Here is a 14,847-nt window from a genome sequence, read left to right on the forward strand (position 1 = left end):
ATCATAGCTAATAGTAAAAGGTTGATTAATTTCGTCCTAAGATCAAGAAAGAGACAAGGACATCCATTCTAACCACTCTTATTCAGCATACTACCAGAAGCCTTACACCCATGGCAACAAGACAACGAAGGAAATAAAAGGCATACAAATTGGAAAAGAAGGAATAGAACTGTCTCCCTTTTTGTAGTAACATATTGTCTACATAGGAAACCCCAAGAGATCGACAATAAAACTTCTAGAACTATTAAGTTAGTTCAGCAGGATCACTGGTTACAAGATCAATACACAAAATTCAATCACATTTTGATAAAGTAAAAGTGAACATGCAGAAGTCAAAACTAAATAGTCAATGCAATTTATAATTGTGCAAAAGAAAATGAAATAAGTATACATTGAAAACGTACATAATTTTTATGCTGAAAAGTTTAAAATGCAGTAGTAAGAAATCAAAGACCTAGATTAATGGACAGACATCATGTTCTCAGAATGGATGACTCAACATATTAGAGATGTCAGTTCCCCCTTATTTGATCTATAGGTTTAATAAAATTCCTATCCAAATCTCACAAATGTTTTTAATAGACATATTTAAGCTTATTCTAAAATTTATATGTCAAGACACAGGCACCTAGAAGAGCTTAAACAATATTGAAAAAGATTAACGTTGGAATAAAGCTTATTCTGTAGCTGCATTAATCAAGACAGTATGGCATTGGTGGAGGAATAGACATAAAGGCCAATGGAATGGAATGTAGAACCCAGAAATACACTCACACAATATGCCAAACTGCAAAGATGCAAAAACAATAGAGGAAGGAGAGCCCTTTCAACAAATGATTGGGACAACTCGACATTCATAGGCAAAACAGTAAACCTCAACCTACATCTCACTCATGCAGATATTAACTCAAAATGGAGCACTGACTTAAATATAAATCATAAACCCTGACCAGTTTTGCTCAGTAGTTAGAGGGTCGATCCACTGACTGAAGGGTCTGGGGTTCGATTGTTGGTCAAGGGCAAGTACCTCCGGTTGCAGGCTTGATCTATGGCCTGGTCAGGGCGCTTGTGGGAAGCAACCAATCAATGTGTCTCTCTCACATCAATGTTTCTCTCTCTCACTCACTCCCCCTCTTCCCTCGATTCCACTCTCTCTAAAAATCAATGGAAAAATATATCCTCAGGTGAGAATTAAAATAAATTAATATAAAACACAAAACTATAAAACTTTTAGAAAGAAATATGGGAAAAAATCTTGAGGACCTTAGCCTAGGCAAAGAATTTTTAGTCTTGACACCAAAAGCATGATCTATGAAGGAAAGTATTAATAAGTTAAACCTCATCAAAGTTGAAACCTTTTGTTTTGTGAAAGACCCTGTTAAGAGAATGAAAAGACTTGGAGAAAGTATCTGCAAACAACATATCTGACAAAGGCCTAGTATCTAGAATATATGAAGAACTCTAAAAACTCAGGAGTAAAAACCAAATCATCCAACCAGAAAATAGGCAAAACACACGCACAGACATTTCACTGAAGAGGATATACAGATGGCAAATAAGCATATGAAAAGATGTTCAACATCATTAGCCGTTAGGGGAATGCAAATTAAACTGCCACCCAGCCGGCATGGCTCAATGGTTGAGCAGCGACCTATGAACCAGGAGGTCACGGTTCGATTCCCGGTCAGGTACATGCCTGGCTTGTGGGTTCAATCCCCAGTAGAGGGTGTACAGGAGGCAGCTGATCTATCTCTCTTTCTCTCCCTTTCCCTTCCTCTCTGAAATCAATAAAAAAAAGTATTAAAAAGGAAATAAACAAATTGCCATGAGATATCACAACATGCCCATCAGAATGGCTAAAATAAGAAATTGTGACAAAATTTAGTGCTGGCAAAGATGAGGAGAAACTGAACCATTAATTAGTTTTATGTAATTGCTTGTGGGAATGCAAAATATAGTAGCCACTCTGGGAAAGTTTTACAGTTTGCTTAAAAACTAATGTTTAATTACTGTATGACCCAATACTTGCTCCTTTAGGCATATATTTCATAGAATAAAAACTTATACTCACATAAAAGCCTATACTTGAATGTTGATAGCAACTTAATTTGTATTAGACAGAAACACAAAACAACCCAGATGTCCTTCAACAGATGAATGGTTAAATCAACTGTGGTATGTCCATATCCTAGAATACTACTCAGTAATAAAAGGAATTAATTATTGATTCATGACACAACTTGGATGAATTTCCAGGGAATTTTGCTGAGGGGAAAAAGCCAAGCTTAAAAATTTATATACTATATGATTCCATTTGTATAACATTTTTGAAATGAAAAAACTGTAAATGGAGATCAATTTAGTGGTTGCTAAGGTTTAGGAATGATGTGGGAGGGAGGTGGGTGTGATTACAGAAGAGAAACATGAGGCCTCCTTGTGATGATGAAACTGTTCTGTATCTTGACTTCAGTGGCAAATGTACAAGCCCATACAGGTGAGAACATCATATACAGCTAAATACACACACATGTACACATACAGTTGAAGACAAGTAAGACTGGGGAAATCAGAATATGATTGGTGGGTTATATCAATTCCAAAATCCTTGTTTGATATTATATTACTGATTTTCAATATGTTACCATTGGAGAAAACTGTGTGAAGAGTATATAGGATCTCTCTGTATTATTTATTACAAATGTATGTGAATACACAATTATCTGAAAATAAAAAGTTAATTTTAAAAAGACAAAAACAATTTACTGGTAATGCAAAGAATAATAATAAATTCACATCTAAGATTAAATGATAAATTGCTCAAAAGACACAAATTACCAAAACTCTCTCAAGGATAGGTAATTTGAACAGCCCTACATCTATTTAAGAAATTGAATTTGTAGTTAAAAACCTTTTTGCAAAGAAGACTCCAGTAGCAGATTACTTTAGTGCTGATTTGTATAAAATATATAAAGACAAATATCACATGATCTCGCTTATACATGGAATCTAAAGAACTTAATAAACTGATGAACAGAATAGATTCAATGACATGGAAGCATAGATGAGACTGATGAATGTCAGAGGGATGGAGGAGGGTGGGTGGGTGAAGGGGGAGAGAATAACCAAAGAATTTATGTGCATATAGACACAACCCAAGGACATGGATAATGGTGGGGAGAGGGACTGGGGAGGGGGAAGGAACGGGGTGGAACGGGTCATTGGGGAGAAAAAGGGACATCTGTAATATTTTAAACAATAATAAAATTAAAAATATATATATATATAAAGGAGAAAATAATATCAATTCTACATAAACTCTTTCAGAAAATTTAACAAAGAGAATATTTCCCAACTCATTCTATGAGGCTAACATTAGCCTGATACCAAAACTTCACAAACACATTATAAAAAATGTATAGGCTAATATCCCTCATGCATATAGACAAAAAAATTTTAAACAGAATTTGGCAAATTGAAGGTAAAGTATACATTAAAAGTCTAATGTATAATGAACAAGTTGAGTTTATTCCAGAAATGCACTGTTGGTGCAATTAACCATCTTAACATACTTTAAAATCCAACTTTACAGTCATTACAATTTATGCAGAAAAAGCTTTGACAAAATCCAATGTACATTTTTAATAAAAACTGCCAGTGAACTATGAATAGCAGAGACTTCCTCAATCTGATAAATGGTTATTTGTGAAAAACTTACAGTTAACATCATACTTTAATGGTAAAAGAGTGTATATTTTCCCTCAATAGCAGGACAATGACAAGGATGTCTGCTTTTACCATGCCTATTCAACCCAGGGTAATGGAGTTTCTAGTTAGTACAATAAAACAGGGTGGATATGGACTGGGGGAAGAAATACAGATTGGAAAGAATAAAGTGAAACTGTCTTTATTTTCATTCAACATAGTTATCTATGAAGAAAATTCAATGGGATATACAAAAAAAGTACTGGAACTAAAGTTAATTTAGCAAGACTATAGTGAAAGGTTAAAGTCGGTGGTGCTCAGGCAGGCTAAATAGCCATCTCAGACCTTGGATAAAGAAAAATAAAATTTATTTAAGGGAAAGGGAATGGAGGATAGGGACATCCAAAAGGAAGGGCTACAGAGCACTGAGTCAAGGGGCTATTGGGTCGATGATGGCAGCAAAAATATACTTAGGACAGTGCAACAAGGAAGGTGCATAGAAGAACAGGAGAGCCTATGCTGGACTGCTTTGGCTCACTGAGAAGTCAGAGAAAAGGGGGTCTTGGAGACAGGTTCGGGGGTAAGCCTAGGACAAGCTGCTGCTGCCCATTGCTCCCCTGGTTGCAAGTCTCATGGGGTCTGGGAGGGAAGAAGGGGGAAGGAAATCGCACTGGGTCCTTTGTCTTGAGCATATTTCTCTCTCTCTTGCAGGTGGGAATCTTAGGGGAGGTCTCAGGGGAGTGTCTCAATAGAATATTCATCAGCTTTCCAGCTCTTTCAGGATCGTGGTCTCCACTGATTGGTCAGTGTCAGGGCAAGGGGTCATTAGTCAATGTAGCTGGTCCAGAGGCAGCACAGTGTCACTTGTCTGGTTTTGCTGCTTTTCTGGGCCTGGAGCTGAGATACAACTGAGGCCAAGCTGTTATCTTTAGGAAGGAAATGATCAGTGGGTCTCAATTGCATGACCAGCGATATGCTGGGGGAAGATAGGTTACCCTGGGAACAAGGTTCTTTTTTTTCCAGTTTTGCCCCTTGCTAGGCATCTGGGGCTTTCTGTCCTAGTGAGTTTTTGTATCTGGCCCATTGTCCTTGCTCTGCTCATGTCTGTCCAACATGTAGGATGCAAAGTTAACATAAAAAAATGAACTTTGTTTCTATCTATTAGCAAAGGACAATAAAAATACACTACTATCAAAAATATTAAATATGTAGGGAAAAATCTATCAAAATATGTGAAAACACACTGAAAACTACAGAACACTGTTGAGAGATATAACTTGTTTATGGGCCAGAAGATACGACAATATTGATGTCCTTTTTCCCCAATTAATCTATAGACTTATTGCAATCGCAATCAAAATCACAGCAGGCTTTTTTGTAAAACTGACAAACCAATTCTATGGAAATACAAAGGATTTAGGATAGCCAAAACAACTTAGAAAAAGAAAAACAAAGTTGGTGACTAACACTACCTGGTTCCAAGGCTTATTATAAAGCTATAGTAATTAAAACAGTGTGGTATTAATGTAAAAATAGACATACAGATCAATGAAACAGAATAGAGAAACTATAAGTAGATAGACACTTATATGAACAACTAATTTTCAGCAAAGATGCAAAGACAATTCTGTGAAGAAAAAATAGTTATAGGTTTTTTTTTTACCTCAAGAAATGGTGTAGGAAAAGTTGGCTATCCATATGCAAAAAATGAACTTTAATCCATACCTCACACCTTATTAAAAAATTAACTGTAAGTGGTTCATAGACCTAAATGTAAAACCTAGGTTTTTTTCCTTCTAGAGAAAAAGATATGAAAAAGCCTTTGTCATCTTATCTTAGACAAAAAACAAAAAATTAATAGGATTTCAAAAGCATGATCCATATAAGAACAAATTGATAAATTAGACTTGATCAAAATTAAAAGCTTCTCTTTAAAAGACAATGCTAAGATAATGAAAAGACAAATTGTAGACTTGGAGAAATTATTTTCAAATTGTATATCTAATAACGGACTTCCATCCAAAATACATAAATATCTCTAAAAACTCAATGGTAAGGAAACTCAAAAAATGGGCAAAAGATTTAAACAGATGCTTCACCAAAGAGGACATATGTATGGCAAATAAGAACATGAAAAGATGCTTAACATTATTAATCATTAGGGAAAATACAAATTAAAACCATGATGAGATACCACTGCCCAGCTGTTAGAATAGGTAAAATTAAAACCAAGATTGACCCTACCAAATGTTTGCAAGGATGTGGAGGAACTGGAACTCTCATACATTACTGGTGGGAATGTAAACTAGTACATCTATTCTGGAAAAGAGTTTGGTAGTTTCTTTAAAAGCTTAACATCACCAAACATATGCTCCAGCCATTCTACTCCTAGACATTTTCCCAAGAGAAATGAAAGCAGATATTCATACAAAGACTTGTACACAAATGTGCATAGTTTTATGTATAATAGCCCAAACCTGGAAACAACTCAAATGTTCATCAACAGGTATTTGGTATACAATATAATACTACTGAGCAATAAAAATGAATGAATTATTGATTCATGCTACAACATGAATGAAGCTGAAAATAATTGTATGAGTGAAGGAAAAAGAGTACATCTATGATTCCATTTATATAAAAATCCAGAAAATTAAACTAATGTATAGTGACAGAAAGCAGATGAATGGTTGCTTGGGAATGGAGGGAGAGGGGTCTTGAAGTGGGAGAGAGCAGATTTACAATGGGCATGAGGAAACTTTTGGGGGTGATGGATATGTTTATTGTCTTGATGGCAATGATGATTTCACAGGCGTGAATGTCAAAACTCTTCCAACGGCACCTTTTTCATACATTTAGGTTATTGTATATAAATTATATCTCAATAAAGCTGTTTAAAAACAGAATAATGAGCATTATTTACAATAGCTAAGATCAGGAAATAGCCCAAGTGCCTGCCCATCAGTAGATGAGTGAATAAAAAAGCTGTAGTACATTTACACAATGGAATACTATGCAGCTGTAAAAAAGATCTATTACCCTTTGAGACAGCATGGAGGGACCTGGAGATTATTATGCTAAGCGAAATAAGCCACACAGAGAAAGACAAACATCACATGATCTTGCTTATATGTGAAATCTAATGAACAAAATAAACTGACAAACAAAATAGGTCCAGAGGCATGGATACATGGAACAGACTGACAGATCTCAGAGAGGAGGGGGTTGGGGGTAGACAGGAAGAGATTAACCAAATAATTTATATGCATAGCCCAGGGACACAGACAAAAGTGTAGTGAAGGCCAGGGGTGGGGTGGGGGCTGGGTGGAGGGGATAAAGGAGGGGGGAATTGGGGGACATCTCTAATACTGATGACAATAAATAAAATGGAATAATGTAAGAACTACATGAAATTTTTTAGATTCTTAGATTCTTCTTTCCCTGATACACTTGGTTTTGGGTTAGAAATGTTTGCAGTGTGAGCTCTTATATAATCTCACAGTGTGTTCACTTTTCATTTTGGCAGAATGAAGATCTCACTCTTTTAATTAAGGAAATGGAGCAGGGACGCAATGACCTGGAGAAGATGCAAAACCTTTATTCTGAGTCCTTGATCATGGACTGGTGGTACAACGGCGAAAAGGAAGGCGACAAGTGAGCGTGCCCAACTGCATTTCCCTTCACTGGGCCCCCTCTGATGCGCTGCTCCCTCTCCTTGACACTTCCTCCTTCCGCAGTGCTTTGTGGTATTTCTTTGAAAAGAATCGCACAGTATGATTACGTAAGGATTTTTTTAAAGCAAAGATAATTTATCTTCTAATAATTTAATAATGATTGGCCACATGTTCACCTTGATAAGTAAGTTCTGAAGTCCTTGCATGGACCTAAGAGCAGTGCTGGCTTCATCCGCACCCAGTGTAAACAGGGCCCCAACCCAAGTGAGAGAGCAGAGCAGGAGTGTGTAGTGAAGGAGACCTGACCCAAGGTCCAGCTCCACTCTGGCAAATTCTTACCCCCCACCCCCATCCATTGCTGTGGGTCTCAGTTTCTTCATCTTTGAAATTGTGGGTGTTGGTGGTAGGATTTGGGATAGATGATTTCGGTCTTTTCCCGCTCTGTATTCTAATATATTTCTGATTAGTAGTTTTTTTTAAAAAAAATCAAAACCAGCCCCAACATTCAAAAAAATGTGTCAAATCTTATGAAAATGATTTAGCATTGTACAGATATTCAAGTATCACAGCTTCATAGAAATACTCTCTCAGGAGGATTTTTATTTAAAGAGTGATAGCAAAATGGAAAGGAGTTGAAATACATTTATTAATCAGCATTTCCTCTTCATCAAAATTCACTGTCTTTCTATTAGCAAATTAAGCATTAATATGAGCTGGGGGCAGGGTATGAGCATGAAATCAAAACAAGATAACTATCATACTGGGCATCTCTTATAATGAGATTTTACAGCATCAATTTTAAGTATTTGTTTGGGAAAGCTCAGGTACATCTTCTAAATTGAGAGAATTTGAACAAATAAATTTAGAATCAAGTCAATCGGCAGCACTTTGGTGTAAATTACCGTCTCTGCACTTCAGCCAGTGCCTCAACTGTCCTGGTCCCCTTGTTTAATCAAACTAAAAATCTCAGAAAGTTGGCTTGTTCCGTTGACTGTATTTGCTATTGATTAAGTAGTGGATGCATTCTAGTTCTTCATATTTATTTTTTGGGGACTGGTAGGGGCAGGTTCCAGAGTCAAGTGGAAAAGCGTTTTAATCCAGGCTTCCAAGCATTGCGTGTTACGTAACTCTGGGCAAGTTACTTAACCTTGTTGGGCCTCAGTTTCCTCATGGGAATAATGGTAGTCATAGAATTGTTAGGTGGACTAAACAAGGACATACCTGGCACATAATAAGAGCTCTGAATTAATATAAAGGCAAGAGTAAACACAGTGCCTCTTCTACATTTCCTTGTAACATAACATTAGGAAAAGTTATTTACCAATTTAACTCCAGTCAAAAACAAATTCCCATGTTCTAGTTTTCCACCCGCTGAAAAAAAAATAGCCCTAAATATCCTCTCCCTTCCTTCTTTTTTCAAACATTATTGAGTATAAGTCAGTAACCGGGAGAACTGGGAAGCACCAATGAATGTGAGTCTGGCCCCTTCTGTCGTAGGATGCCGTGTGGGTGGGACACACAGGATCTTACACATTGGGTGGGAGCTCCATGGAGGTTGGCAGGGGGTAGGGGGATGCCGAAGAAGGAGGACATGCTGTACGTGCCAGTGCAGGAGATTGTTCTGGAAACTTTCCTCTCTGTGGCTGCTGTGTTCAGAGCTTCAGAGAAGGTGTGTCTGGGAAAATACTGGGGCATTTCTGGGGTCCCTCCTGGCCCCAGATCTTCACCAGAATGTTTTGCTGTGATCTGGTGTTGGTACAGGTAGTCCAAGCAGGGGTTCCCCTCCTTTGGCTTTTATAAAAGTTGATTGTTCAACCCTTTGATTAAAGAAATGGGTTCCTGTAAAGCTTTCTGGTTTACAACTGGCTCTCCTCCTGTTAATCCTCACATCAGCCCCATGCAGTCAGAGCACAGCTGTAGATGAGGAAAGTGACGAAATTTAAAGAGGACTGAGTGGCTTCACTGAGTCACACAGTCAGAAAGGACGAAAGCTGTGATGTGAGCCATATCTCATGGCTACAGATCTGGGTCCCTGTCTACTCTCTGCATGGGGCAGTTATCAAGGACTGTTCTTATACGTTACCTAAAAGAGGGGGAGGGGGTGCTCACTTCTTTAAGTTTGTAGCTTTCAACATGACTATTGATCTAACTGCCTTCTTGATGAAAAATTTATGTTTTCCCTCTTTTTTCTTTTTGTTCTTTCTTTTTATTTGTCTGCTTTTTATCTAAATCAAAACAGGCATCAAAAAGAAATCTGTTCCTTGGTTTCAATCCCAGAAAAATGTGTGAATCTTCACTCTGATGTTGAAGCAACACAGGTGTCCTCCCTAACTATGTTGAGAGTACCAGAGGACCTTTCAAATCAAAAGATTCAGAAAAAGAAAGTCCTCCACGCAGGTATCAGTGAACAAAATGGTTTGAATGTTATTACTGGTTATTCTTCAATGCAAAAGGTAGAATAAAACTAAACCCACATGATATTATAAAAGAAGCCTAAACCTGTGTTTTTTTAATTGAAATAATTGTATATTCACATGCACTTGTAAGAAATAATTCAGAGAAATCCTGTATACCTACCCTTCACCCAGTTCCCCCAGTGGTGACATCTTGCAAAACATAATAATGCAATATTCCACCAGGATATTAACATTGAAACAATCCATGATCTTGTTCAGCTTATCCAGTTTTACTGTGTTCATTTGTGTGTGTGTGTGTGTGTGTGTGTGTGTGTGTAGTTCTATACAATTTTATCACATGGAGTAGTTTCATGTTTCCACCACCACAGTCAAGATACAGAAATAGTTCCATCACCACAAGGATCCCTGGCATTGCTCTTTTGCAACTACACCTATCTTTCCTAAGCCTCAGGAAACCACTAAATTCTCCATTTCTAAAAAACTATTTCAAAAATGTTATATAAATGGAATCATGCAGTACATAACCTTTGGGGTTGGCTTAGTTTTTGCATGTATCAACAGTTCATTCCTTTTAATTGCTGCATAGTACTCAGTGATATAAATATGTCAGAGTTAGTTTAACCATTCATCTATTGAAGAATATTTGGGTTGTTTCCAGTTTGGGGGTATTACAAATAAAGCAGTTATAAATATTCATATACAAGGTTTATGTGAACATAAGTTTCACTTTTTGGCAGTTAGTGGTTTTTGAGGAAGTGGTCTATTTTTTTCTAAGTTGTCAGATTTATGTGTGCAAAGTTATTTATTGTATTCCTTTATTACCTTTTTAATAGCTGCAAAGGCTATAGTGATGTCCCCTATTTTATTCCTAATATTAGTGTTATGTCTATCTTCTCTCTCTCTCCCTCCCTCTCTCTCTTTCTTATTTGTCTTTTTCAGTCTTGCTAGAGATTTTATCAACAGCTTTTTGTCTCATCGATTTCTCAATGTTTTACTATATTCAATTTTATTGATTTCTGCTCTTTTTGCTTCCTCTCTTCTCCTCCTTTAGTTTCTTTTGCCCTTTGTTTTCTAGTTTCTTTAGTTAGGATTCTATTATTGATACCAGTTATTTCTTCATTTCCAATGTAAGTATTTAGTGCTATAAATTTCCCTCTCTGTACTGTTTTAGCTGCATCTCATGTATTTTGATTTGTTGTGTTTTGGATTTTATTCATTTCTAAGCTTTTTTTAAAAATCCTCACCCGAGAATATTTTTTACATTGTTTTTCAGAGAGAGTGGAAGGGAGAGAGAGAGGGAGAGAGAGAAACATCAATGTGAGAGAGACACATCGATTGGTTGCCTCCTGCATGTGCCCTGACTAGGGCCTGGGATCAAGCCTGCAACTGAGGTATGTGCCCTTGACCAGGAATCAAACCCAGGACCCTTTAGTCCACAGGCCAACACTCTTAACCATTGAGCCAAACCAGCTAGGGCCATTCCTAAGTATTTTTACTTCCTTTAAAGACTTTTTCTTTGACCTATGGATTATTGATAAATGTATTATTTAACTTCCATGTACGTAGAGATTTTTTCCTGTTGTCTTCCTCTTATTGAATTCTAGTTTGATTCCACTATGGTCAGAGAACACACACTCTATATGAATTTAATTCTTTTAAATTAATTGAGGTTTGTTTTAATGCCTAATGTGTAGCCTATCTTGATCAATGTTTCACAGATACTGGGAAAATGTATATTCTGCTGTTGTTGAGGAGAGTGTTAGTTAGATTCTGGTGGTCCACTGTGTTGTTCAGATCTTCTCTGCGCTTGCTGATTTTGTGTCTCAGTTGTTGGGAGGGAGGTTATGAGGTCTTCAACTACATTTATTGATTTTTTTTACTTTTCCTTTCAGCTCTATCAGTTTTAGCTTTATATATTTTAAAGCTGTATTGGTTCATGTGCATCCATGTAGGATCTCTATGTCTTCCTGGTGGGCTGATCATTTTATTATGTAAATTCTTTCTGCTGCGAAGTCTACATTATCAATATTAATATAGCCACTCTAACTTTTTATTTATATTTGCATGACATAACTTTTTCCATCCTTTTCCTTTCAATCTACCTATGCTATACTTGAAGTATAAATTTCTTGTATGTTGCATATAGTTTGATTCTGTTCTTTTATCCACTCAGCTAATACATGTCTTTTGATTAGTGTAATTAGACTATTTACATTTAAATTGTTGCTATATTAGCACTTACTACTGTTATTTTAGTATTTTCTATTTGTTTTTATTGGTCTGGTTTCTCTGTTTCTCTTTTCTTGCTTTCCTTCAGGTTATTTGATTTTTTTTTTTTACAAATCCATCTTGGTTTATTTGTTGTTGTTGTGTGTGTGTGATATCCTTCTTAAATTTTTTTCAATTACAGTTTGCATTCAACACTATTTTGTATTAGTCTCAGGTGTATAGCACAGTGGATAGACATTCATGCAGGTTATAGTGTTTCCCCTGATAATTCCATTGTCCAGTTGGCACCATAGATAGTTATTACAATATTGTTAACTATATTCCCTATGCTTTATTGTTAACTACATCCCCATGCTAATTTTGTAACTACCAATTAGTACTTCTTAATCCTGACACCACCACCCCCAACCAGCCTCCATCAGTTTGTTCTCTGTATCTATGAGTCTGTTTCAATTTTGTTTGTTCACTTATTGTGTTCTTTAGATTTCACATATAAGTGAGATCATATGGTATTTCTCTTTCTCTGTTTGGCTTATTTCACGTAGCATAATACCCTCGACATCCATCCGTGCTGTCACAAATGGTAAAATTTTATTCTTTTTTATGGTGAGTAATATTCCATTGTATATAATGTTTTTACCCACTTGTGTATTGATGGGCACTTATTTTGGGGTGTATCTTTTTGTATGGCTTTTGTAATGGTTTATTTGGGTATGACAGCATATGAATGTGACTTATAACATGTAGTAGCATCAGTATTTTAGCACTTTGTGTGGAGTGTGGAAATCTTACTTCAATTTAGATTTCTTTACCTTCTCCAGTTTTAAATCATTTGTTTGAGTATCAGCTGGTTTTATAGCTTTAATTTAAATGATCAGGTGTGGTTTATAAATCTCATGATGAAAGGACAGTCTACTGTATGCACCATACCTTTTCTCTCTTTTCTTCTTCCTTCCTTCCTGATTCCCCAAAATATCCTCTTTTATGATTTTCTTTCTGTTTGAAAAACTTCCTATATTCAGTCTGTTAAGGTAAGTCTGCTAGCCACAAATGCTTTTTCTTTTTCTTAGTCTAGAAAACTTTTTACTTTCTCTTCATTCCTGAAGGATGACTTGCCATATTCAGAATTTGCAGTTGATTGTTCTTTCTGTAACTGAAAAATAGTGTACCTCTTCCTCTGGCCTCCTACATTTTATTTTATTTTTTAAAAATATGTTTTTATTGATATTTAGAGAGGGAAGAAGGGAGAGGGAGAGAGAAATAGGAATATTGATGAAAGAGAAACATCATTAATCGGCCACCTCCTGCACGTTCCCTGCTGGGGACTGAGCTCCCAATCCAGGCATGTGCCCTGACTGGGAATCAAACCAGTGACCTCTTGGTTCGTGGGTCGACGCTCAACCACTGAGCTACACAGGCTGGGCTGGCCTCCTACATTTTAAATGAGAATTCATTTTGGTATTCCCCTATGGGTAATGCATCCTTTCTCTTTGGCTACTTTCAAGATTTTTTCTTTGCCTCTAATTTCAAATGTTTGGCTATAAATAATAAACCTTGGCATAGACTTCTTTGGGCTTATTCTTTTGGGGATTTGCTCAGTTTCTTGAATCTTTATAGTATGTCTTTCACCAAATTTGGAAAGTTTTTATTATTAGTTCTTCAAATAGTTTCCCAGTCCTACTTTCTTTCTCCCTCCTCTTTGGGATCTAATGATATGAATGTTGGATATTTTGTTGTTATCTTACAGGTTTGAGGCTCTTTTTATTTTTTTTTAATGTATTTTCTCTCTGTTGTCAAAATTGACTGAACTCCATTTTTCTGTCTTCAAATTCTCTGATATAATTATTGGTCATCTCCACTGTTCTATTGAGCCCCATGGCAAGTTTTTTAAAAAAATTTCTGTTATTTTATTTTTCAGTTCTACGATTTCCACTTGGAAATTTTTATGACTTCTATTTATTTTGTGAGATTTTCTACTTGTGTATTTGTCTCAAAAGAATTTGTAATTAATTATTGAAGCATTTTTAAGATAGCTTCTTTGAAATTCTTGTCAGATAATTCCATCTTCTGATTTATCTTGGTGTTGGAGTCATTTGATTATTTTTTTCATTCAAGGTGTGATTTTCTTGGTTATTGATATACTGGATGATTTTTTTATAGTATTCTGAACATTTAGTCAGGAACATTATGTTAGGGACTCTGGATCCTATTTAAATCTTTTTTTTAGTTAAGTAGATGCCCTGGTCAAGGTTAACACATAGACCTTGTCCTGCTTTTGTGGGCTGTGGTTCCAATTTAATTTTCATAGCCTTTTTGGTATGATTTTGGTACTTGGTTTTCTGGTGTCACTGGGCTGCTTCTGATTCCTGCTGGGACTACCTGAGTTTCCTCAGGCCAGAATTGTAGATGTCTCTCAGTGGGGGAGGGTTGTGGTGGCTCCTCCACCATTGTCTCTTGGGTGTCCCCATGTCCAGAGGGGTAGAGAGGCTTCCTAGAATGAGCCACTTGCTATGTCTTGGTCCCTCTTGAATGATCTGTCCACTCGTCCTGGTGTCTCTGTGCAAGGGAGGAATGTGTTAGGCCCATGGGGACAAAGAGGCTTCCATACTGGGTACTTGTGTGGCTGCATCTCTTTTGCCAGTCCTGCCTACCTATCCCAGTGAATCTGAGTCCTGCTAAAGATGCCACTTTCCACTCATCCTAAACATTTTAATGGCTTTTTGTCACTTGTACCATTTCACTTAGAGTTGGGATCATTGCTAATGATAGGCAACCATGCACTGAATTTCTATTCTATTTCAGTCATATAGAGAATGAAGAAGGCG

General features: G+C 36.5%; 1 protein-coding gene across 1 annotated transcript in view; it reads left to right on the forward strand.

Annotated features, from left to right (window-relative positions):
* VWA3B (von Willebrand factor A domain containing 3B) overlaps positions 1–14,847 on the forward strand; it is a 137,088-nt gene that overhangs the window by 72,257 nt on the left and 49,984 nt on the right. The window contains exons 14-15 of the mRNA XM_087823772.1: positions 7,229–7,356; positions 9,616–9,773. Coding sequence (XP_087679898.1) covers positions 7,229–7,356; positions 9,616–9,773 — 286 coding nt within the window. The remainder of the gene's footprint in view (positions 1–7,228; positions 7,357–9,615; positions 9,774–14,847) is intronic.

Source organism: Miniopterus natalensis, chromosome 13 (assembly GCF_054644295.1).
Source record: "Miniopterus natalensis isolate mMinNat1 chromosome 13, mMinNat1.hap1, whole genome shotgun sequence".
NCBI lineage: Eukaryota > Metazoa > Chordata > Mammalia > Chiroptera > Miniopteridae > Miniopterus > Miniopterus natalensis.